The sequence below is a fragment of the Petaurus breviceps genome, unplaced genomic scaffold (assembly GCF_028583685.1).
Source record: "Petaurus breviceps papuanus isolate PSGF00001 unplaced genomic scaffold, PetGlider_PUasm1.0 207, whole genome shotgun sequence".
Classification (NCBI taxonomy): domain Eukaryota; kingdom Metazoa; phylum Chordata; class Mammalia; order Diprotodontia; family Petauridae; genus Petaurus; species Petaurus breviceps.
The window spans coordinates 5,678,267-5,705,356 of NW_027185850.1; the positions used below are offsets into that span (position 1 = coordinate 5,678,267).

The 27,090-nt window shown below is 43.4% G+C and overlaps 1 protein-coding gene across 2 annotated transcripts in view; it reads right to left on the minus strand.

Moving 5' to 3' along the window:
- LOC138164868 (leucine-rich repeat-containing protein 7) overlaps nt 1–27,090 on the minus strand; it is a 602,064-nt gene that overhangs the window by 185,977 nt on the left and 388,997 nt on the right. For both annotated transcript variants that reach the window (XM_069092797.1, XM_069092796.1), the window contains one exon: nt 16,833–16,896. In XM_069092797.1, the coding sequence (XP_068948898.1) occupies nt 16,833–16,896 (64 nt within the window). The remainder of the gene's footprint in view (nt 1–16,832; nt 16,897–27,090) is intronic.

The window sequence follows — 27,090 nt, forward strand, 5'->3', positions numbered from 1 at the left end:
CACATTTGTTGTTGTTCATCTGTGTCCCATTCTTCACCACCAAATTGGGCTTTTCTTGGTAAAGATACTGGAATAGTTTGCCATTTCCTTCTCCAGATTATTTTTGCAGATGAAGAAACTGAGACAGAAAGGGTTAAGTGACTTGCCCAGGGTAACATGTCTGTCTCTAGTAAATGTCTGAGGTCACATTTGAACTCAGGTCTTCCTGACTCCAAGCCCAGTGCTCTAACCACTACACTATCTAGTTGTCCTCTCACTAGAGGATATCAAATGAAACCTTTTGATGATTCTTGTTCAGGTATGGGTTGGACCGATGACCTCTGAGATCCCACCTCTCTCTTAGTTTCTCAGATTCTGTGGAATTATAACTGGCAGCAGATAGAATTCTGGACTTGGAGTCAGGAGCATTTGAGTTAGAACCCTAGGTGAGATAATTAGAGGTACATGATCCTCAGTAAGCCACTTAACCTTTGTTTGCCTTAGTGGAATGAGGATAAAACTTCCCTTCCTTTGGGCAGATGTTTTGTTGGCTGAAAGCTACCTGGTTAACTTGGGGTTTACTGGCTTAGATTTTTTTCTCAAAGACCAAGCCTTAAACACACTCTGGATCTCAGGGATCGGACAACAATAGGTCCCTGCCCAAGCACCACTTAATGGATATTTTGGGGACCCTCAACTCAGAGTGAATGTAAACAGGAACTGCTTCTCTTCTGGCCAGCAAATGGTAGGGTCTTCCTCTCCCAGTTTAATTTTTTTTTATTAAAGTGGCCATCCCTTGATTCACTTCTTAAAGAGGCCTATTTATTGAATGGGCCATGCCTCACTCAAAGTGAGGACTTGAAAAGACCTTAGCTTAAAAGGGTTAGGTCTCGCACTGCATCCTGGGTCATCTCCAGTCATCCATGAATATCTGGTCACTGGACCCAGATGGCTCTGGAGGAGAAAGTGAGGCTGGGGACTTTGCGTAGCCCTGCCTCACTCAAGTCAAAGTCAACTGCAAGTCATATCATCAGCTCCCTATTGTCATCATCCTCTTTGAAAATAAAGGACAAACCCCAAGAATGAGGATAATAATAGCATCTCCCTCCCACTGACATTCTGGCGGTCAAATGAGATAATCCATATAAAAGTGCTATACACATCCATGTTGTTATTGTCATTATTGTTCAAGTAATTGAAGACAAGAGCCCCAGAGAAGACTGATTGAAATGCCAAGCCTGCTGGCATTCTGAGATCTCTCCCATTTACCTTAAGTAGGCCACCCAGAAAGAAGCACCTTAAGGCAGAGGAATGACTTTCCACCTCCTTGACCTGCCATGATCTTCTGGGATGGCATCCCACTGTGTGATTCAGTATCAGGGAAAAACTCACTGAGTGGTAGAGTTCAGAGTAAATTGTGGATGACACACCAGGAAAGAGTAGAATGAGAAATAGCCACCTTCAGATACAAGAAGCCTTTCAGTCTCCTTTCACAGAATTCAAATACATACATCCAACACACACATAACTGAACCTGAGGGTAGCCCTGCCTTGGGGATACAGACTCCTATGGAAAGGCAGGAAGATGGATTCAAGCCCTGCCTGGCACTTACTGGGTGTATGGACCCGGACAAGTCATTCAGTTCTGATGTGCTGCAAACAACTCCTCCAAGCTTATCTAGCAAGGCATTGCCTGCTTGGGACTGTCACTGGTGGAGTAACTCACTGCCATTTCGGGAGATTGCTATATGTTATATATCCATACTGTTAATCAATAATATTGTTAATTAACATTAATCAAATGTATATTATTAATCAAGTTACTGTGTGTGTGCACATCCACATGTACACATAATATACATATATGTGTATGTATCTATGGTCACAGAATGGCAATTTAATTACACACACACACACCTGTACCTGTATATATCTCTAGATTATTATCTATACCTACATCTTTATCTGCTAAGTCTTTTCTGATTCTGAACCCCATATGTGTTTATATATGTTATATATATATGTATATGTATATACATATATAATCCAACTTGGGAGCTAGTGTTGCCTTGAGGTGAGAGGGGGCAAACCTTGCAGTCAGGAAGACAAGGATTTAAATTCTCAGGAGATAGGTAACCCCTAAGTCATTTGCTTAAGCTCTTTATGTTCTTTTACTTTCATAAGATTCCAAGTGATAGACCAATTGCTTAGGATTTTGTGTTGGTGAAGGTAGTTTCCACACAGAAAGTTCCAGATTCTCCCCTTTCCTGTTACCAAGGAAAACTAATTTAATCAGATATGATCCTGATAGTAAAAATGGAATAAAATCCTTATTTCTTATAAATGGATCCTTTTTTTTCTTCATTCAATTAAACAAATATTAAATGCCTCTTACATAAGTGTTGGTAGATAAAGAGATTTAAAATATGTCCCTTGACTTCATTGGCTGTCTGTGTAGTTCCAGACTTTGCAGTACATTCCAGTGACCTCAGTAGGCTGGCTATATGACAGTACCATGTCAGCAAATCAAATAAATTCATATACATCTATTGAGAATCTATTTTTGGTTCAGCTCTGTTTGAAAATGGTGGGGGCAGGGGGTGGGGGAGGCAGACTCATAAGTATGTTCCAAACAGTTGCATTTTGTAACTGAGGAAAGTGAGACACTGAGAGGTTTGAATAACCTGTTCATAGTCACAAAACTGGCAAGTGACAGATACAGACCCAGAACATACCTGGTCTTCCCTTCCTATAAGTTCAGCCCTCTAGCCACTGTACAGGATTGGCTTTTGAGTTCACTAATTTCTAGGAGATACAAAATAATAGAGACAAAATTTGAGCCAAGTATTGTAGAAAGGTAAAGATTGCTTAACAGGCAAATTTGATGTACCATAGAGAAGGGGGTAGGCAGCTCTCCTGAAGAAAACCTTTGGTCAGTAAGCTTGGATTCCCTGAGGCTGATCAGCAAGGGGACAGGAGGCATGTCTATGTACTGGAGGGGGTGACCTCTAGTCTCGTCAATGGAATCCTTAAATCTCTCAAGGGATCTTCTTTCCTTAGGTTGTAGGGTTAATGGAATATAAAATCTTCCCCATCCATTAGTAGGCCTATGTGACCACATGTTCTATTTTCCCTTGGAACAGGGACCTTGTTCCCAGGTCTAAGAGCACACAGGTATTTCAGTCACAGATGTCTTGATGCTTTGAACTTTGGCTCAGTTTGCAGCTGTGACACATCCTGAGTCAGAAAGGCCATACAGAGATTTATATTGCCTTGGGGAAGGAGCTTGCTTAGGGAGAAGCTTGTTTATGGGGAGGCTTGCTTGCAGGAAGGCTTTCACACCTTTTGATACTGGGCCAATTAGGCACTGAGTCAGGAGGGTTGTGATGCCTTCTGGCTCTGACCCTATTAATTGAAAACTATGTATTGTGGGAGGTTGGTCTTTTACTTTGGGGATCACTCATAGGAAGAATGTTTCTTTGTGATTTGGCCAGACAAGACTCTGAGTAGTCATTGTTAAGGAACCTCCCCAGATGTGTCTGAACCCAGATGTTGGTGCTCCCTAGTCTGGTGATTAGATATCTATTACTTTTTAGACATTTGGAACCGCGTCTACTGGATTATTTCTTGGATACTCACTTCTTTCTACTTATCTGTATTTATCTGTCTGTTAATTGAAGTAAGATCCTTAACTCCTTTAAAGCTGTCTATCTTTAGCAAAGAACTTGTGCTAGCAGCCCACCTTGTGTGCTAGTGTGGTTGCTAATGCACCTACCCTTCCTGCCCCTTATAAAACAAAGTCAAAAGTATTAGTCACCTCAACTCGCCCCCTGTTATCTGGCTCTATCTGCTTTGTGTATAAATCTCCCTGACATGGTCTTAGAGCTGCAGTCTAGCTCTTGGTCTTGTTCAGAGCCTTTGTAGAACTTCTTCTGTGATCAGCACAGAGCAGAACAGCATCTCCTTGGCAGAGAACACAGAAGCAAGCTAGGAGTTAAATAGTCAATGATATCAAAAGTAAAGGACATATATAGCTAATGGCCTGACCATTTCCTACCTCCCCCATTTTGATATATTGCAGAGTCTATAAGAGCCCCTAATGGGCATTCAGTAAATAGCTGGACTTGTCATGTAGAGAAAGATCATCAGGGAAGGACTCAAGGTACCAAGAGAACCTGAGAGAATGGATCATTGCCCACTGTCAGTGAGTGACCTCTGAGGAGTCAGAGCAATTGGAATGTCAGAAGTGTTGCAGTATGCAGTTGGAAGCATGCAAACTTTATCTTAAATTATTATTTTTTATTTTTTTTATTGAGCACTCGGGGTTAAGTAACTTGCTCAAGGTTACAAGGCCAGTTATTTCTGGGTGTGGTGCTGAGTGTCTGAGCCCGGGATTCGATCTCCAGGTCGTCCCAACACTGGAGCCGGTGCTCTTACTCGCTGAGCCACCTGGCCGCCCCTAAGCAATTGGGGTTAAGTAACTTGCTCAAGGTTACATGGCCAGGTGTTTCTGGGTGGGTGCTAAGTGTCTGAGCCCGGGATTCGATCTCCAGGTCTTCTCAACACTGGAGCTGGTGCTCTTACTTGCTGTGCTACCTGGCTGCCCCTTTAAATTATTTTTAAGAAAGGGCATAAAAGTAGATATTTCCAATAATGGATAAAGTCTCATATGGTTTTTAAAGCCCTTTGTAATGTGGTTCTTTCCTACATTTCCAGCCTTCTTATATCTTGATTAGCTTCACTTATGGAAGGGAAAGGGAAGAAAATAGTTATTTATACAGCACCTACTATGTGCCAAGCACTGTCAAGTGATTTTACAAATGTTATTTCATTTCATCCTTACACCAACTCCATGAGATAGGTGCTATTATTATCCCTATTTACAGTTGAGGGAACTGAGGCATATAGACCAGGTGATTTTCCCAGCGCCCCATGGTTAGTGAATTTCTGAGGCTAGTTTTGAGCTCTAGTATTCCTGCTTGTCAACTTGACTTGAAAAGTGGATTTGCCATTGTATCCTGGAAAATTCAGGATTTGATGAGAGGGACAGTTTATGAACATTGGTAAGGAGAACAGGTGAGCACCGAAAGCCACCATGGATTCATCAAGAACATATCATGCCAGTCTAAATTCATTTCCACTTTGACAGTTATTATATTAATCAATTAAGGGAATGCCATGTTTACACCTGTATTTCAGCAGGACATGTGACAATCTTTCCTAGTAGTGGAAAGAATACTGGCTCTGCAATTAGGATTCTCGGGTTCAAATCCTATCACATATGCTTAATTTATTTACCCACTTGAGATTGGGCAAATCTCTTTTCCTCTCTAGACCTCAGCTTCCTCTTCTGGAAAATGAAGTATTTGGGCTCTATGGCTTCTGGGTCCCTTCCAAATTCAGTTCTATGATCCTATGAAAAAGTTAGACAAATTAGAGGACTTAGTAATAGTACAGGTAGATTTGGAGCTGGTAAACTGGCTGGATTGAAAGATATGTTGTTAATGCACCATTGTCCTCAGGAAGAAAGAATATCTCCACTGAAGGTCACAGCTTTGAACTTGGCCACTCAAAATTTCTAATAAGGCTTTATCAGGGATTCTTAACTTTTTTTGTATCATGGTCCCCTTGGACAGTATGGTGAAGCCTAGGGACTCTTTCTTAGAATCTATTTTAAATGCAAAAAAGTAAAATACAAAAAATCACAAAGGAAAACAATTATATTGAAATATTGTTGAAATACATTTAAAAATACCAAACAAACCTAACAACCAAGTTGATGGATGCCAGGTTAAGAACCCTTGAAGATTTAGCATGGGCAGTATTTAATTCACACCAATCACAGTGGGCAAGCTAATAGATTAGATAGAAATTGGAGGTCTTCAAATGTCTCAATAGGTAGGAGTGGTGGGTTCAAGGCAACACTTTAAAATATTATACAATAAATGTAAGGTTCTATACTTGGGTTAGAAAAATAGCCACAGTATAGCAAGGGGGAAGGTCCTATAGTAGAATTTGCTTCATAAGGATAGTATCTTGCTCAAGGAGGCAGACTCTTTTCTGTTTTTGATTGTCTTCTTGTATAGTTGTGAGCTTGTCTTGCCCAGTTTCCTAAATGTCACCTTAAGTAAGATTTATTGAGTCATGGCTAATCATACTGCTGAGCTATGCCCTTGTACTTGACCTTGAAAAGAAAAGGGAGAAAGAGGGGCAGGCAGGCAGGAAGCCAGAGGCACAGCTCAGATCAGTAGGGACAGGTCCATTGGGTGTGTGCAGATTTGGAGGCCCTGGAGGGAAGCTTGCTAGAGCCATCCAGAACCACATGGCCCCTCTAGGGAACCCTGTATATCAGGGAACTGCCTAGCCCCAGGAGAGGAAGGGACCACATGCTTCCCAAGATGGCAGCAGATGGAGGATGCACTTAGAAAGCTGTTCATGGGTAAACACCATGGATGGCTTTCAGCGAACTGGCAGGGCAGAATGAATCCATAATGTGATGTTATTCTGAGAAAACTGGGCCAAGTTTAATCAGATGAAATCAATATGCTATTTAACATTGTTATTACTGCCTTGGATGAAGGCTTAGATGACATGACCACCAAACTTGCAGATGACATTGAACTCTTCCACTGAATCAGGAAGTCAGGGTCCAGAACAATCTTGACAGGCTAATGCATTAGACTGACTCAAAGAAGATGAAATTCAGTAGGAATAAAGGTAAAGCCTTACACTTGGGTAACAAGGTATAAAGGGCATTGAGTGAAACCAATTTAGGCTTAATGTCAGGGAGAATTGCTGACAATTAGAGTTTTCCAGAAGTGGACTGAATTGCCTTGAGGGATGGTGGGCTCCCTCTTCTCAGTGTTCTCCATTCATAAGCTAGACAGATAATTATCAGGTGTGTTATAGGGGGTGCTTCTTTCCAATATGACTGTCTAATTGCTTGCTGAGTTCTCTTCAAACTCTCAAATTCGGTGGTTCTATGATTATAAAGATAAATGTGATTTTTTTCACTTTGCTTCTAAAAAAATTCATTTTTACATTATAAGATGGCTAGAAGTGGTTAGAGAAGAGTTTATATGAAATAGACTGTGGGGTTTTGGTGAACTTTGAAGGCAAAGTGAGGCTGTAGCCTGGTGTGGAAACTCAGAACCCAACCCAACCCAACCCAGCTCAGGCAGCTCTTGTCTGCTCTGAGAGATGCACGATGTTCACGTGGAAAGGCCCTTTGCATTCTTTCCTCATTTACTGCCTCAGAAGCTTTGTGCTCACTTCTGGGCACCATGAATTAGGGAGCATCTGGAGAGCATCCACAGGAGGGAAAAGAGGATGGTGGATTACCTGGAGTCTGTGTCATGGGAGGATCAGGTTAAGGAAATGAGGGCTTGAAACCTAAGCAGACCCCTTGGGGAGGGGATTATAGCTTTCTTCAAGTACTTGAAGGGTCGGATTGGTTCTGGTTGGCATTGGAGGGCAGAACCAGGAAAAAAGGTTGGGAATTTTGCAGAGTGAGAATGAGCCTTGACTTCAGAAAAATAATTCCTAAGAATGAGAGCTATCCCAAAGTGGAGTGGGCTGCCCCAGGAGGGCTAAAGCCCTTCACTGGGGGGCTTGAAGCAGAGGATGGAAGAGGATTTGCCTAGGGATGTTCTAGAGAAGAGTCTAGGTCAGACATGGGCTGAACCTAGAAGTCTCTGATAACCCCTCCCACTCCAAGATTCTAGGATTCTCTGAATTTCAAAACATCTCTAAACAGTAAAATTGGTTCTATACACAACAAACGCACACAGGTGGGCTGGCATTCCAGGGGAGTATGGGCTGTTGGGCCTCAGTCCAACATGGTAAGAGGGAAAAAGCCAGAGTCCAAACAGAAATGTGGATTTCTGAGACTAAGTTTCCTCACTCTGCTGGTTCTGAATAAACACTGAGGGGTGGTTGGAGTCCCAGTTTTAGCAAGGGTAAAACCACACCCAGGACAATCAGACAGGACAGAACAACAATAACCCAAGGCCCAGAATTCCTCTTAGCACACTTACTGGCATGTGCATTACCTGTGTTCATTGTACCTACATCCCCAGCCAGTTTTTCATTTTTCAATGTCATGGGACCCGCTTTATCCAGTGATGCAAATAACCACAGAATATGCAAATTCAAAACCAATCTACTTTTCAAAGTGTCTAAGTATGAGCAGGTCCTCTGGATTGAAAATCTTCTGCACTTTCCTAGGTAGCTTCTTAAGTTGATATAGTCAAAACATCCATCCACCCACCCATCCATCCATCCATCCATCCATCCATCCATCCATCCACCCATCCATCAACCCACCCATCTACCCACCCATCCATCCACCCGCCCATCCATCCACCCGCCCATCCTCCACCCTCCCACCCATCCATCCATCCATCCACCCACCCACCCATCCATCCATCCATCCACCCATCCATCCATCCATCCATCCATCCATCCATCCATCCATCCATCCATCCATCCACCAACCATCCATCCATCTTTCTATTTATCTATCTAGTTATCTCTCTATATAGTTACTATAATTTAATTGTGAATTCATAGGCACAAATAGAAACTGTTTCTAGGCATCTTCTTGTCTGAATAATAAGGTCTAGTTCATAAGATAGCAAATTTAGAGCTGGAAAGAACCTTATTGATACAACTGCCTTATTTCACAGAGGAAACCGAGGCCCAGAGAGGTGAGGAGGCTTGCTTAGTGTCAGCAGCTGGTGAGTGTCTGTGCTTCCAAACATGTTTCCCTTGATAGAAGGCCAGCTCCTTGAGGACAATGGCTATTCAATTTTTTCATCCCCAATGTCTATGGAATATGGCAGGCACATAATAAATACTTTCTAGGCAGCCAGGGGGTGCCATAGTGCACAGAACACTGGGCCTGGAGTCAGGTCGACTTGGGTCCAAAACCAGGCTCAGTCACTAGCTGGGTGGGCTTGGGCAAGTCACTGCCTCAATTTCCTCAACTGCAAAAGGGGGGTCACAATACTGCCTACCTCACAGGGTTGCTGTCAGGATTAAGACAGATATTTGTAAAAAGCACTTAGCACTGTGCTTAGTGCAGGTTTAACCAAGCTTTTTCCTTCTCTGATTGTGAGTCACAATGAAGGATTTAAATTTCCTGAATGTCTAACTAATCATGCAGGAGTTATCTATTTTTGTTTTTTATTGACCCCTTTGGCAGTCTGGTGAAACCTATGGACTCCTTCCCAGAATCATGTTTTTTAGTGAATAAAATGAAATCCCTCGAATTGCCAAGGAAACCAATTCTATCGAGATACCCTTGTAAAGATATGGAAAACAATGGCAACAGTTGTGTAGACCTCAGCTTAAGAGCCCTCATCCAGTGCTAAGGCAAACACGGCCTGCCAAGAAGTTTTAAGCAACATGACTTAGGGAAAGCAATTCCATTATGATCATGTCTTCGTATGACCTGATGCTTCTCCCCTGGTGGTCAGTTGCAGTGATGAGTCTCTTTGAACTTAGGAGGTGGGTCCACAAGGCAACAGAGTTAACGATCCCATGGGCCTGGACTGGGAGCCTTCTCCTTTGGGTAAAATCTGCCCAGGCTTGGAACCTGCTGACATAGCCTGCAGAACTCTGGAGAGGCATCCTGGAGCGTCCATGGAGCCTCATAGAATGAAGAATTAAAAAGCTGCAGCTTCAGAAATCAAACTCCTGCTGGGCAAATGATGTCATGTAATGTGGAGAAATCAGAAAACCCTGCAATTATGATACAGCAGAAATTTTACAGAGAGAATTAATGCTTTCCACCAATCCAAGTGGCACGGCTATAGCCAAGGGAAGTTAGTGGTTGGACTGGGTTCACTGGGACCGCACCTCTGTCTCTTTGCCAGCAGATGAAAAGGGATCTATTTTCCCACCACCCCTTTCTAGTCTCTCTCTGCTAGAATCCACCTGTAGGTCACTGCCAGATGACTGTTCATGTTCCTCTTCTGCTTAGATCCTCTATTGCCCATTGACTAAAATATGCATACGCACATAGTAGATAGCTTTGATTTCTTTGAAAACTGCCTGTTCATATCCTCTGACCACTCAGCAATTGGGGAATGACTTTATTCTTACAAATTTGACTCAGTTTTCTATATAGTTGAGAAATGAGGCCTTTATCAGAGACACATGCTGTAAATTCCCCAAACCCCAGTTTTCTCCTTTCATTCTAATCTTGGTTGCATTGGTTTTGTTTGTGCAAAACCTTTTAAATTAATATAATAAAAATTTTATCAAAAATGTCCAATTTATATCTCATAACACTCTCTATCTCATGAATTCATTTGTTTGTTCATAAATTCTTTCTTATCTATAGATATGACAGGTAAACTATCCCATGCTCCCCTAATTTGTCCATGGTATCATCTTTTATGTCTAAATCATTTACCCATTTTGACCTTATCTTGGTATAAGGTATGAGATTTTGATCTATACCTAGTTTCTGCCTAATAGTTTTCCAGTTTTTCCAGCAATTTTTTTCAAATGGTGAATATTGAAACAAATAGTGTCAAAACCCCAAAACTTGGGTCTTTGGGTTTATCAAACATGAGATTACTATGGTTATTTACTAGTGTCTTGTATGACTGATCTATTCTACTTGTCCAACAGTCTATTTCTTAGCCACTATAGATTGTTTTGATGATTACCACTTTATAGTACAGTTTTGAGATCTGTTATGGCTAAGCCAATTTCCTTCACATTTTAAAATTAATTCCCTTAACATTCTCTATCTTTTATTCTTTCAGATGAATTTTGTTTTTATTTTTCCTAGCTCTATAATTTTTTTTGGTAGTTTGATTGATGTGGTACTGAATAAGTAAATTAATTTAGATATCCTTGTCATTTGTATTATATTGTCTTGGTCTACTCATGAGCAATTAATATTTTTCCAGTTATTTAGATCTGACTTTATTTGTGTGAGAAGTGTTTTGTCATAGTGTTCGTATAGTTTCTGGGTTTGTCTTGGCAGATAGATTCCCAAGTATTTTATATTATCTACAGTTATTTTAAATGGAATTTCTCTTTCTATTTTTTGCTGCTGGACTAGGAGCTTACATTTTAATGGGAGAAGATACCAAAAAGGAGCTGAACCAGCAGAGGTGGGAAGGTATTCAGAGTGGGGGAATTTCTTTGAAGTCCAGAAAATCAGGGCTAGGGCTGGGAGGAGAATGAAGGCAGGGAAACTTGAGTCCTTCTACAAAATGGAGGTCCCTGGAGAAACTCAGCAATGGGAGAAGTGGGGAGGAGGCACAGACTCCTGGGGTGGCAGGCTGTTCCAGGGTAGGGAGGTCCCTGACACTGAGGAAAGTTCCAGAATGAGCCAAAAGTAGAGAAAATGCATCCAGATAAATGCAGAAAGTCAGGCAGGCTTAGCAGGGGAAAGGGTCATAATGTCAGAATACTGAACTGGAAGGAGATGTAGAAGCCATCTGGTCCAATGCCTTCATTTTATGAATGACAAAACTGGGGCTAAGTAGGAGAAGCAGGATTTGAACTCAGGCCCTCTCACTTGACATCCAGTGATCTTTCCTCTGTATCATCTCACCTCTCAGGAAGGTCCTCCCTGAGAAGGTGCACACCATTCCAGGTTTCCATGGCAAGTCTTTGACAAGTCCAATGACAGATGCCTTGTAAGGCTTCTCCCTGGCAGCCTGGGCCAATAAGCTTGAAGAACCATTGAAAGGGCAGCTTCTGCTTTCTGCATCAGAGGGATATGTGACTCAGCTCTGGCCCTGTTTCAATCATCATCCAAGAAGTGGCTACTGAGGTGAGAGCAGGCTCCAGGCTGGGATGATCACAGCTCTATTAAAATCGATTCAGTTCAATTCCAGGGGCATTTAGTGAGAGTCCACTCCGTACAAAGCACTGTGCTCACCTCGTGCGCATGATCAAAAGGGAACCAAGCTGGGTCCTGATGGAGCTTCCCCCTCATGTTCAAGTCTGCTCAGGAAGAAGGACAAATCCAGAGACTCACAGAACCTCATGATTGGGAGGGGCCCCAAATACATGGACTACAAGCTGTATTTCAGCAAGAACCACCTTCACAACAATGCCAACAAGTGGTTGCTCACTCTCTGAGGTAAAACCTCTAGAAGGGGGGAGCCTCCCTACCTTCTGGGCAGCCCTTTCTACTCAGCTGCCCCTACCTGTTGAGAAATTGTTCATCAGGGATGGTCTAAGGACTGTCTCCCTTGAACATCCCCCCTTTCTGCCGGTCAGTTAATCAATGAACGTTTATTAAACACCTACTACGTGCTGGACACTATGCTAAGTGCTAGGGGTACAAAGAGAGGTAAAAGACAGTCCCTGCCTTTAAGGAAGTTACAATCTAATGGGAGGTGTGACATGCAAACAACTAAATACAAGTAAGCTCTGAACAGGATAAATTGGAGATAATCAAGGGAGGAAAGGAGGCTCCAGACGTGAGGGTTCATGAGCCTCTCCAAGAACGGCAGGATTGTTGTGTGAAGGGCCAGAAAGAACCCTTGGGCTTAGCCAGTCCAAGCTCCAGAACGCCATGTCACGGGTGGAGCGTCCACCATCAGGACACCTGGACTTTGTGGCATCTGTTAGGGTGTAATCAAGGGGCATGTCTAAGGGTCAGGGGAGGGCAGAGGGGAATGGTCTTCAAGGATGGAAGCAACAGGATCCAAAGTCACAAAAGACATGAGAGATCCTCTAGTGCTGCCCCCTCCTTTACAGGTGGGGAGACTGAGCCTCGGGAAGGTCAGCTGATTGGCCCCTGGTCACTTGTCTATTCAGCGTGTGTGGAGCTGAATTCCCAGGCTTTTGTGAGTCTGGGAGTTGGTTTTCTCATGTTTCATATGAAGGGAGACATTTAGATGGCCACCAACAAGTCTCTCAGCTCTAACACTCGATGATGAGGATAAGAGTAGCTAACATTTACAGAACACTTTAAGGTTCACAAGAGGCTTGGCAGAGGTGGACTCATTTGATCCTCCCAGCAACCCTGGGATGTAAGTGTTCTTATTATCCCCATTTCACAGGTGAAGGAATCTCCTGAGAAAGGAGAAGGGATTTGCCACAGGCATCCAGCTGGTACAAGTTGAGGCTTTGAAATGAGGTCTTCCTGACTGTAATCACTGGGTTATCTTGATATTTCCATGTGAAGTGGGACTTTTCCACATGCCCATGAAACACGTTTTGTCATTATAAACTTTGTTTACTTTTTGAACTCTGTAAATGTCAAAGCTTTCTCTTTATGTGATAGCAAAAAGACAAAGAGCAGGATTTGGATGAGTATCTGGAGGGAACCTCTTATCTGTCAAAACTTAGTTATATAATGGAATTGGAGTAGCCACATGGTGCTGTTTCTAGAGGCCGTTGATTGGACCCAATTACCCTATTTTCCCATTAAAAGATACTACTGTCACCGGAAAGCTGCCAGGGCTGCCACATGACTAATACCAACAAGCCACTGCATTAAAATGCGTGCCACTAGAAACACGAAGCCCCAGAATACTGTTCCCCCAATCCCAGCACAGTGACATTGCCAATGAAAGGGTCTCACAGCAATCGCGGGAAAATGAGAGTTTCATTGGCGGTGAAGAGTACTCCAAATTCAGACACTGAAAGGTGCCTTTGTATCCAGATAATTTTTAGTATCTTTACGCATAATAAATCAGACCAAAATATTTTGAACCTCATTTTAATAGGATATTTTGATTACTTAGAATTGTAAATGTTCTTAGAGACCAACCATTGCATTTTATACAAGAGGAAACAGGTTCGGTTGGCAAGAGACAGAGCTGAGCTTCAAACCAGGCTTCTCTGCCACTGAATCCCTATGGATTTAATGTCTGCTGTGCCTCAGTTTTCTCTTCAGCAAAATGTGATCATTGCCCTAGATGACCATTAGACTGATTCCTAACTCTATAAAATCTGAGAGTCAATCAACAAGCATTTATTAAGCACCTGCTATTGGTCAAGCACCGTGCTAAATGCTGGCAATCCAAAAAGAGGCAAAGGATGATCTTTGCCCTGAAGGAGCTCACAAACCAATGGGAGAGACAATAAGCAAACAATTATGCTATACAAATAAGCATGAGTGAGAAATATTTGATGGAGGGAAGGCACTAGAATTAAGAATTTTCCTAAAGTACAGTCAGACCATGACACCTTCCAACTCAAGAAACTCCAGTGGCTCCTTATTACCTCCAGGATCAAAAACAAAATCCTTTGCTTGGTGTTCAAAGCCTCCTTCCTAGCCTTTCCAGTATTCTTCCACCCCTCTGCCCTAGGTACTTTTCAATCCACTGACAATTGGCTTCCTTGCTATTCCCTGAACAAGACACTCAGTTTCTGGCATTTTCTCGGGCTATCCCTCAGTCATGGAAAGCTCTCCTTCCTCGCCTGTCTTCTACATTTCCCAGGTTTCTTCAAGTCACTTTTAAAATCTCACCTTCTACAGGAAAGCTTTCTCGATCTCTCTTAAGTCTGGTGTTCTCTCTGTTGATTATTTCCTTTTCCTCCTGTATATATCTTGTTTTTTTTTGCATATTGTCTCTCTCATTAGGTTGTAAGCTCCTAGAGGGCAGGGACTGTCTCTTGCCTTTCTTTGCATTGCTGGCACTTAGTATAGTGCCTGTCACATAGTAGGTGTTTAATTTATTGACTTATTGACTGTGTGATTAACCTCATACCTGATAATGTATTCCCTCTGCAACATTTAAGTCCTCAGATTAGAGTAAACACTCCTTCCTGAGACAGCCTATTCTGTTTCCGGATAGTTCCAACTCTGAGGGAGTTCTCCGTGTATCATTAGTCCCTTTGTAATTTAAATTCCTAATGTCTAAATTCAATCCAACAATTGTTGGATCAAGACTGGTCTCAGATCCTAGTCAAATCCTCCCTTCTTCTGGCCTCCTCTGCTGCATCAGGGGCATCACCATCCTCTCGGTGGCCCAAGCTCACAGTCAGGGTGTTGTCACCTTTTGCTCCTTGGTCTACCTCACCCTCCATAACCAATTCTGCTTCTCCCTCGACAACATGCTCTTATATGTCCTCTTCCCTCCACTTACAGAGCCACTGCTCTGCTTCAGGCCCTCATCACCTTGTGACTGGACCTTTGCAATAAGCTGCTGGACCCCCTGTCTCATCACTAACCCCAACCCCCATGTCCCAATCTTCACTTTCCCTGATTTCTCTGAAGTATGGGTCTGAGCATGTCACTCTGATACTTCAATGGTTCCTAATACCATGAGGATAAAATGTAAAGTCCTCTCCTTGACATTTAGTGCTCTTCGCAACCTAGCCCCTTCCTAGTCAGTCATTTAATAAACATTGATTAAGCACCTACTGTGTGTGAGGCCCTTTCCTGCACCTTGCTCCCTCCTCCCACAGCAGTTACTTTGGCCCATTTGTTCTTTGAATTTAAGACTTCATCCCTGATCTCTGTCTCTGCATTTGCTGCCCCCATGCCTCAGATGCTGCTCCTCCTCAGCAATGGCTCTCAGTTTCTCTGGCTTCCTTAGATTCTCAGTTCAAAGCCCACCTTCGCTGGGAGGCCTTTCCGGCCCATTCCCCACAGGCAGCACCTTTGCTCTGAGATCATGCTGTCTGTAGCTTGTATATACATAGTCAGATGGGGCTGCTTCCCCCTTCTCAATGTGAGCTCCCTGAGAGCAGGGACTGTTCTTGTCTTCCTTTGCACCTGCACTGATTAATAAGGATGGTCCACTGACTGGTTTATAGTCATAGAGAGTTGCCTGAGAGGTCGTGTCCACTTACAAGTCCAGAGTCACACAGTCAATGTGTGTCAGAGGAAGAACCCAAACCCAGGTTCTTGACTCTGCAAAGAGCTCTCTGCTCACTGTAGTTCATTTCTTTTGTCTGATAACATCAGCACCAACCCCAATGAACAGAGGTCTTTAAAAGCTGCTCTCTATTTTAAGCCACATAATCACCCTGTGAAATAGGCATCACCATTCCCATTTTAAAGATGAAAAACCTGACTAAACAACTTCCCCAACTTAATCACAGAGGTAGTACATAGCAGAGCAGAGATTTGAACCCAGACCCTTTCACCACAATTCCAATGCTCAGTCCACTGTACCATGTGATCTTGCCCCTTTATTTATTTATTCACATACCAGTGAAGCCACTGATATTCAAAAAGGGCCAGACATTCAAAAATTCAGGTCTCACTATTTCTAGTCCAGTATTCCCCTAAGATACCATGCTCCCCAGCACATAGTAGGTGCTTAATGTATTGACTACCTCATTTACTCTAACAATTACCTACTCACTCACATCTCTTGAGGGCTTTAAGGTGCAAAATGCTTTACAACATTTGGTGATTGAGTATTTGGTCCTCATGACAAATGTGGGCATAAATAGGACAGCATCATTATCCCCATTTTAAAGATCAGCAAATTGAACTGCAGACCATTTCTTACAAGTAACTTGTCAGTGACTCCCAAGTTTATAGGTGCTGGATCTGGGATTTGAACCCCAGCCTCCTGTTTCTTGCCTTGGAGATAGGTCTAATGTTATATTAATAAAAGCGTTTGTTAATTGAGTGGGGAAAGGACTCTCAGTGGCAGGTTTTGGAGCCACTGCACGTAATGAATTCTAATGAATAAAATCTACACCTTCTAGAGTCTGATTAAGTTCTGCCATCCCTCCATCCACCTGCACTGACAAGCCTTCTTCTCATTGCCATTGGCCTGTTTACTGAAATGATTTCAAGAGAGCCTCCCATCCCACAATGCACTTAAAACCCGGTGGGGCTGTACCCAGAACAAAGGAAGCAGTCTTGTCCATCACATTAATCATGTTTAGAAAATGTGCTTTCTTACCAGCTCGCTGAACTCATTATTGCCTAGGTCAAGTCTCTCCAGCTGTGCCAGTTTGTGCATTGACCTATAGTAGGTGAAGAAAGAAAGAGAAAACCCACTGTGAGAAATAGCAAGAAAGCAGGCTTCTGAAAAATGGCTTTTCTGGGGTTTTGTTCTTATATTGATGTCATAGCAAAAGTGGTAATGAAAATATGCAGGCTGTTCTTTATCCTTACAGAGACTTAAATAATCAGTCTAGTGGCTAGATGTCTGCCTCCCCTCAATGCTGACTTGGGTTCAAGGGCCATTTCTGATACAGAATGTGTGTCATAGTGCACAGAAACCTGGGCTTTGGGTTCAAATAGGACCTAAGACACTAGCTGAGTGACCCTGGGCAAGTCACCCAACCTTGGGTTCAGTTTCCTCACCTGTAAAATGAAGATAATCATATCATCTACCTCACTGGGTATAGCTTAGTACAAGGCAGCACATAGTAAGCACTTAATAAATGCGTGTTTCTTTTCTTCCTTACACAGGTAGTATTTGTTAAGGACTAGAATGTAAGCTTTCCTGATTCCAAGGCTAGCCCTTTATCCATCGCACCAAAGTGCCGTTTTCATAGGATCATAGATTAAGGACTGGAAAGTACCTTTAAATTCAACACTTTCATTTTTACAAATGAGGAAATTGAGGCTTGGTGCTGTTGAAAGAGACTTTCCCAATGTTACCCAGATGAAAAGCACGGAATATGAATAAAGGGAAGTCCCCAGTCCACATCCTATGTCCTTCTTACCCCATAGCCGTCTGTAAGATCCAATTCAAATTACACGCTCTCAGTGAAACACAGCTCTCCTAAATCCTACATCCACTTTTGCTGCTCCCTCTGATGTTTCCCAATTAGAGCTTCTATTAATAAGAGCCAGTGCTAATATGGTGATTTAAGGTCTGGCAAAGGACTTTCCAAATGTTATCTTGTTTAATCTTCACACAATTCTGGTTGGTGGGGAGGTGCTATTATTATTCCCATTTTACAGATGGAGAAATGGATTGAGGCTGGATTTGACCTGAGGTCTTACAGATTTCAGGTCTAAGACTCTATCTACTGTGCCAACTAGCTGTCTATCTTTTCATTTGAATATGTTTTATCTTTTTAAGTAAACTGGAAACTTACTTGAGGGTAGGGACCCTCCTTCTAATTCCTTTTATTTCCTGGTCTCTAGCTTAATATCTTTCCCTGGCTTCCTTTAAGCCCAACTAAAGTCCCATCTTCTACAGGAAGGTTCCCAATCCCTCTTAATTCTAGAAGCTTCCCTCTGTTAATTTTTGTTGTTGTTATTGTTGTCAAGTCATTTCAGTCATGTCTAACTCTCTGGACCCCATTTGGCTATCTTTTTTTTTTTGCCTTTTAAAGGGCACTTGGGGTTAAGTAACTTGCCCAAGGTTACACTGCTAGTTTGTGTGTGTGTGTGTGTGTGTGTGTGTGTGTGTGTGTGTGTGTGTGTGAAGTGTCTGAGGCTGGAACCGAACTTGGGTCCTTCTGAGTCTGGGTCCGGCCCTTTTACTCACTGTGCCACTGAGCCACACCATCATTTGGGGTATTCTTGATAGAGATACTAGAGTGGTTTGCCATTTCCTTCTCCAGCTCATTTTACAGATGAGGAAACGGAGACAAACAGGGTGAAGTGACTTGCCCAGGGTCACACAGTTAAGTGTCTGAGGCTCCTATCCTTCTAAATAATTAAAATTATATAAATAATAATAAATTAATAAAATAAACAATTCTTATTTATCTTGTTTGCACATACTTGTTTACTTGTTGTTCCCCCTATTGGATTACAATTTCCTCAAGGGCAGGGACTGTCCTTTGCCTCTTATTATATCCCCAGGACTCAAGGCAGTGCCTGGCAATATGTTTCTAAAAGCATAGTAGGTGCTTAATAAATGTTTACTGATCACTTGATAATAGGAGCTCAATGAATGTTGATTAATTTTTAGAAAATGGATGTAGTTCATGGTGATTGACAAATGATCATTGAAAATGCATTTTTCTTCTTTGTGGGGCATGTTAGCTATAAAGGAGAGGACTGAAGAAAGGCTTGGAATTGACCAGGAGGACTCAGGCTTTGAATTCCCCCAACACACTTCACCTAGATTAGGACCCCCCCCCCATTTCTGGATATTTATATGTGGGGGAGGGGGAGAGGCAGGCAGGGGAGGGGGGGAGGGAGAGAGAGACAGAGAGAGAGACAGAGAGTCAGGACACAGCATGGATAGACAGGAGCAAGGCACCTCATTTCTCCAATTTACACAGGAATGGATCCCTGACTATTAAGCTACAAGGCACTTTATCCTGGCTCTAATATTTAAAAAAATGTTTCCTTTGTTGACTTTCTAAATGGTACATTTATTTTATACAAAGGGAGTTTCCTCATCACAAGGTCCCCTTACTGTTGAAATCAAAACCCTGATAAACAATACCAGACAGCAATTTAGGACACATCAGAACACCTCAGTGTAGGAATTAAAGATTAGGACTGTTACCTGAGAGAAGCTGGAGATCTGTGATGGGTGGAGATAAAGAACAGAGCTTCTCATTGCTCACAGATATGCATAATAAAGGTAGGGATGGAGGTAGGCTCTGGCAGAGAATGGCCTTGGCTCCCAGGACTAGCTTTAGTGGACCCTGACCTTCATTTGAATGCTAATCTGGGAGGTTTTTTTTTGGGGGGGGGAAGGAGAAAAGCAGGATTTAGGGATTAACGTTGACCCCAGTCTCCACACAGACTTTTTGAACAGCGTCCCCAGCTAGGTTCAGGGATACAGGCTCGCCATCAGGGGCTTCAGAATTTTGCAGTTCTAAGTCAGATACTTGTTAGGAACCATGGGCATCACATCCACAGCAGCTAAAATAAGAGACGGTTTTAGTTCAGGCTGTTCTACGAAGCATCGTTGGTTCCTTCCTGGCTGGCAGCCCCGAGATGAGAAGGAAGAGGGCTGCAGCCCTGCCTACTTTCTAGTCCCTCATGGTAAGAGGAAGCAGCTGATTGCTAGCTAGCCGAAGCCCAGCAGGTGGTAGCAGAGCATCGCTTGAGAACCCTGGGACCAGGGCATCCTCGCCCAGCAGCGTCGGGCTGATGATGGATGGCAGAGCGATGATAACCAGAAAAGACTGAGTGCTTAGATTAGATCAGCCTGATGCCGTCCCCAGAGGAAATCTGGGGTTCTACGGCATCAGAGGTGGGAGTGGTCACTGCCCCCGGCCCCCCTGCCCCCCCTGCCTCCCAGCCCCCTCCCTCCTGGGCCCCACCCGTGGATTCTGGATGAGTTTGCCTGCTGAGGCATGAACTCAGTCTTGTAGGCTGGGGGAAGAAACTGAGACCCAGGGAGCTCAACTGACCTTTCCAGTGGGCCACAATTTGAGGGAAGCTTGTGGGAAGGGTCACCCAGCAGGGAGCCAAATGGTCAGAGCACACACAGAAGGAAGGAAGGAAACACACTTTTAAAAAGCACCTCACAAACATGGCCTCCTTTTAGCCTCATAAGGTGTTATTATTGTTCACATTTTACAGAGGAGGAAACTGAGGGAAACAGGTGATTGTTCAGGGTCACACAGCCACTACACTTGCACGTGTGCATGGCAGCTAGGCAGTGTGGCCTCCAATGCACTGCATTTGCAATTAGGAAGATCAGGGTTGGAATTCTGCCCCAGATGCTTACTCACTAGCTGTGTGGCCCAGGTGGAGTCACTTTCTTAGCCTCGCTTTCTTCATCTTGAAAACGGGGCCAATAATAACAAATACCTCACAGTATTGTGAGGATCAACTGAGGTGCTGTGTTCAAAGTTTGACATAGATGTTAACTATTATCTTTGACTTCTATTACAGGCACAGATCCCTTGATAAGAGGGATGGCTTTATTTTCCCCATTGTATCCCCAGCACTTAGCACCTGGCAGGTGCTTAATAAATCCTGCTGATTGCTTGCTAGATGGCCTTTGAGGCTCCTCCCTTCAGGTCTAGGATGCTATGGCCAGAGGTAACAACTGAGCCTAGGAATTCCTTACTGGAATACCAACCCTCTTGCTGTGATGCCTTTCCAGGGAAATATAGCATTATATGATCATGTGCATTAGACCTGGAAAGGACCTTAGAAATCCTATAGTCTAATGGCTTTATTTTTACCTATGAGGAAAATGAGACCCAAAGAAGCTTGACCTTTCTTTAATTTATAACATGGCAAGAATAAAGCAGGGTCCATTTTTTGAAAAAGACTTCAAGGGGTGGCCAGGTGGTGCAGTGAGTAAGATCTCCAGCCCCGGAGTTGGGAGACCCGGGATCTGTTCCAGCCTCAGATTCTTAACACCCACACAAAATAACTGGCTGTATAACCTTGAGCAAGTTACTTAACTCCAACTGCTTTTAAAAAAAGAAAAATACTTCAAACATTATAATTGTGTGTGTGTGTGTGTGTGACACACTCACATAAGCTGCTGGGGCATCTCACACATTGGACTGCAGAAAATTATCATTTATGAAAAAGTGATTCATATACAGATTTGTGTTCCTGCTGAATTATAGACTTTAGAATTGCCATGGGCCTTAAAGGTCTGTAAGATCGGACCTCCACCATAGTTAAGTACTTTTTACCAAAAGCCCCTTTGACAGTATTCATGACAAAGCATGTCTGGCCACATGGGGAGCCTGTGCCTCCTGTGCGGGGCATCCAAGGCATTTGTACCATTTTGGGACAGTTCAAAGAGGAATCTCTTCCTTGAAATGAATGAAAATTTGTTTGTTGCCCCTTTCATTCCTTCATTTCTTTCTTTCTTTCTCTCTTTTTTCCCAGGCTAAACACACCTTGTTTCTTAAACTTTTATTTATTAATTTCTAAACCTCTCCCAATCCTGGCTCCTCTCCTCTGGATGCTTCCCCATTTGCCATTGTCCTTCCAATAATGGGTATTCAGAATTAGCCAAGGTGGTTCTGAACTGGCTGGACCAGTCTGAAGCCCAAGGAGGCTTTTTGTTTCCATGACCTGCATCCTATTGTGTTATGAAGGCAGACTTTCCCCAGAGCTGTCCATCTTTCTTTTTTATTAGTGTGTAAAGCATAGGCAATGTGTGACCATCAAGGAATGAAAATGATTCTATAGATGCCCAAGGACACAAGAAGCTGGTAATGCCAAGGATGCTTTATTTCAGTGTCACCAGGAGGAATGACCACTGGCAAAAGGTCTGTTGTAGAAAGGAAATCTCAGCCTGTACTGACGGGCTGCTGCATTTTCAGAATGCATTCTCATCTCCAGACTCAGTATACCCTTGATCATCCAGAGAAGAGAGAGTGATATAAACACTGCTGTAATTACAGATACATCTACCTGTGGAAATAGAGCTATTTATCTCCATATGTTCTGACATATCCACATGTGATATACATTTGATTTCATATACCCATATGGGATAATCTCTATACAGGTATAACCATATAGATACAACTATTGCTGCAAAGAGGCATGTGCACAGCCTTTCGTGGTGTATCCTAAACAAGTATCTGTCCAGTGCCTACAGTGTAGCAGGGACCCTGCTGGGTGGTGAGAACAAACAGACAAAAATGAAACATTTCTACTCTCAGGAAGCTTGCATTCTGTCAGGAGTATCAACGTGTGTGCACATGCACATATAGAATGAATGCAAATGAAATAAAAGGCCGTTTTTGTGGGAACTTGCTTTGACAACACACAAAATAAAACTGGAGCGACGCAGACTATCATGGCCCCTGAGCAAGGGTGCCATGCAAATTTCTGACTATCTAGGCAGGTGGGCTTCCTCCCTCGGGCAGAATGGCCCTTCTCAGAACTCTCATTTTGAAGTTAATTTCAGTTCTCTCCCTGGACGTTTCTCCCCACCCCCTCAACTCCATCATTCCTCGGATTTCATTCCTTAGAATTCCAAATCCTTTCCATTTTCCCCAGATTTCACAACATTTTGGGGCATCTTTAAATTCTCCTTGGGCAGCTGAGGGGAGGGGTGGTGGGGGTGTCAGATGTCAGGAGCAGGATTTGAGTTCATCTACGATCTCACATGCTCATCAGCTTTGACCCTGGGCAAGTTGATTAACCAGCCTCAGCACCCTCATCTGTGAAAATGGGGATAATAATAGCAAATAATAGCAATAGTTATTTCCCAGGGTTATTATAAGATCAAATGAGATAACAAATGTAAAATGCTTTGCAAATTTTAAAGGCTATATAGTTGTTAGATATTATCTCTGCTTGTGAGAATTAGTTCAACAAGGATGCTTCCTAACATGGTACCACCCCCTTTGGAACCAAATTACTGCCTCCAATCAACCTCTTTAAGGCTCAGGAAGTCATTGAATTTTACAGTTGCATAGGAGCTTAGAGGTCCCCTCAGGGTATAGATGGGGAAACTGAGGGTCACAGGAGGTAAATGTCTTGCCTGAGGTCACACAGCTAACACCGGAGAGGCAGAGTGGTGTAGGCACAGGGATTGAATTCTACCTCCTCCACTAGTTATATGACCCTGGGTAAGTCACTTAATCGCTATCTGCCTTGGTTTTGTCATCTGTCAAATGGGATAATAATTAGCACCTACTTTCTAAGGATGCTGAGATGGCATTTGTAAAGCACCGTGTATTTATTCGTCATTATTGTTATCTATAAGACAGAACCAACTCCACAGGTTCTGTGGGATCAAAAGAGACAGACGTAATGCATGTAGTAGAACTTGGAGTCCTCCGAACGCGTTAGCTCCTAGCAGGGTTGGGGCCGGATCTGAGCCTGGCTCTTGTGCCCTTAGCCAATTCACTTTCCATCCACCAGCAGAGGCAGCAGAGTTCCACCTTCCCTTGCTCACTATTCTAGCCCTAGGTCTGTTTGCCCACTCTACCCAGCATTTCAAGTGTCATGTCTCTTACCAGCAGCCTTGGCTGCCTATAGTTTGAATTGCTGTAGGACTTTGCCATGAGAACTTGGCCTGCTCATCTACCCCAAATATGCCCTTTATTATAAGGTGTCCAGCCTCAAGGCTACTCTTTGCTCTCCTGGCTCACTGTAGCATCTGCAGTCAATGTGACAGGTGATAGGGTGATGATAGTATAGGCGGTGATGGGGGTGGGTGGGTGGGGACTAGAGGTCATCTGGGGGGCTACCTTGAATTATACATGACAAGCCACCTGCATGACCTTTTTTTGTCATGTATAGCGGATGCACCAATAAGCCTTTCCTGATTTTGGCCATCCATGTGGGTGACTCAGTGCTTGGTCCTTGGTCTCTGCATCCATTCATTTCTGATACAGGCGAAGAAATTTAATCTAGAGGTCAGGGGGCTGAGGCATGGGAACCCCAGAGTCGGACTCCAGGCCGTGTTCTGAAGCTAAGGCAGTATCAATGTCCAGAGAGCCCTTTTGGGAGGGGCCTTCAGAACCCAGCTAAGAGTAGCTGAGATAAGTGCTCATCCTGTAGACTAGGTGGTACCAATGTAGGAAATGTGCTAAAGGTGAGCTGACTCTCTCCAGAGACTAAGGGGAGAGTATGTCCCACAGGTACTGCATGGGAAATGTTTATGCTTTGATTTTGCTATATCTTTGAAGTAAAGATCCCTTCATACAGACTAATTTTTGTTAAGTGGTTACATGGAAGTGGGGCACTTGGCACTGATGGCTGATGTTGATGGGGGACATAGCTGGTGGGAGCTTGAGCCAAAAGTAGTAGAGAAGGGACATCCCCAACTCCCTTGGGATACCCTAGAACTCTGAATGGGAAGCTGTAGTCAGTCTGGTATGATGAGGCAGATCCTGGGTGGTCCCTTAGTTCTTTCCCAACTCTTCCTCCCCACCCTCTGAAAAGCAGGGGGAGAGGCAGGACTGCATTAGTTATGAAGCAAAAACAGCTTTAGGCTGGTGACATCACCTGACTCTGAGGCCTCCCATGAAGGAGTAGGGAAGGGCAGCTGATCTTTTTCCCCCGCTCCTGCCCCAACTATGGCCAATGTCCAGGCCCTCCCTATGCAAGCAGGATCCTGGGTTTGGGCTGCCTCTTTTGTGCATCCTTTCCTATGTAGGTGAACAATCATCACATTCAAGATGGACATGTCAGTTCTTTGCCTCCTTATACTATGGCTAAAATACTCCTGTTAAATGTCAGCCTTGGATCACTCCCACCAACCACTGCTTCTGTTCAGCACCTGAGCAAGGCTGGAGATAATGAAAGTGTGATGTTTGGGTCCACTACATGATTATGCTACAAAAATCTCCACTGGATCCTTCCTGTGTGAGTTGAGGGAAGCCTTTTACCCTTCGCTAATTAATTCACTATCCCTCTTAGCATAGCAGCTCTTCCAAACCTTTTGGTTCCTCCTCAAAGCTCCCATGGTTTGTACCTCCCTCTGCCCCAATCGGCTGAAAACCTGGCTTCATATTTCACCAAAAAGTTGAGGCCATTGACTGAGAGCTCCCTCTTCTCCCTTTCCTTTCATTCCACATCACTCAGGTGTAATTTTCTCCCCTGCACTCTTGTTTCGCCAGAAGAAGTGACTCTTCTCTTCTCTGAAGCAAACCTATGTGCAAACAATCCCATTCTATTGTATACTCAGTATCGAAGGTTGGTGCCTTATTCTTTCACTTCTCCTTGGACATTGGCTGCTTCCTTCCTGCCTACAAATATGTCCGTGTCTCCCTTACTCTCAAAAAGAACCCATATTTCATCCATCCATGCCCATCAATTGTCCATCTTCATATACCTCTTTTCCCTTTCATGGCCAAATTCCTATAGAAGGCATCTCTAACTGGTGCCTTCATTTTTCTTGAGGCTTTACCCTCTTCCTGTCTCCCTACAGTTTGGTTTTAAACCTCACCCCAAACTTAAATGGCTCTCTCCAAAGTGACCAAATATCTCTTAGTATGTATAATATAGAGAGAAGAGGAGAGGGCCCAGGACAGACCCTTCAAGGACATCCGTGGGCAGCAGGTGACTTGGATGAGGATGGAACAAAGGCAGATGTGAAGGAATGGTCAGAGGGTAGAAGGAGAACCAGGAAAGAGTAATGTTGTGGAAACCTAGAGAGAAGAGAATGTCAAGGAGAAAAGGGTCCTAGACTGGGTCAAATGGGCAGAGAGGTCAAGAAGGATGAGGACTGACAAAGGGCCATTGGGTCTGGCAGGTGAGAGTCACTTTGGAGACAGTCATGAATGAGTCCTGGGGGCTTGGGGGGGGAGCATAGCAAACACGAATATAAAAAGGGAACATTGGGTGCATGCTACATATGAGACACTGAGCTAAGTACTTTGTAACTATTTCCCCATACATCCTCACTACAGCCTTGGGAGAAAGGTGCTGTTATCATCCCTATTTTGTAGTTGGGGAAACTGAGGCAAATATGAATGAAGTGACTTGCTTAAGGTCACCCAGTTAACTAAGTTTCTGATGTTGTATTTGAACCCATCTTACTGATTCTGAGCCCATCCTAGCTGCTTCACAAAGGGGACCTAACCTTCCTCCACCCCCATTTCCCCGTTAGAGGCCAGTTTTGAACCCAATGTGGGCCATGTACATGATGAGTTCAGAGCAGAGAAGCCTCTTAGAGGGCAGGGAGTGGGCGTAATGCTCCAGTCTCTTGGGCCTGGCAGCTATACTTATTGTTAGATCGACCTCTCTCAGACTCCCATGGAACCCTTGGGTGTAACATCACTGGGCCAGACAATTACATCTTAAGGTGCTGAATGATCAAGATTTCTGAGTGGTTGATACCGAATCCATGATCTTTTAAAGATGGCACCAGGAAGGGTGCTGTTGGCCTGAAGGATGGGCCAGTTCTGTCTTGATTTTTCAAAAAGAGAAAAGAGAGAGTGGAAGATACAAATCACAGGCCGGCAAGTTCCATTGAGATTTTGGGCAGCGTTCAGGAGTTTACATGGAAACTCTGCTTAATTGGAAAGCATTAGATGAATGGAGAAATTGCTTTAATTACTAGGCTTGAAAAAAGAAAACATTCACAGAAATAACTTGGAGTTGCTGTTTTTTGAAAAAATTCTCGTTTTGAGTCACTTGAACAATCCACATTCCTTTTTCACTTTGTTTCTCTGAATATTTTTCTGATCTCTGCTTCCAAGCTGCTTCCATTTCCTATTTTATTTTGAAATGACCATTTCAGTTTGAACCGTTTTGTGCCTTTTCTTTCAGAAGGAAGTGGAAACATATTTTTCTCTCATCTATTTCTCTGTCCTCGTTTCTGTTTGTTTTGCCTTCAAAGTAATTTTCTTTCC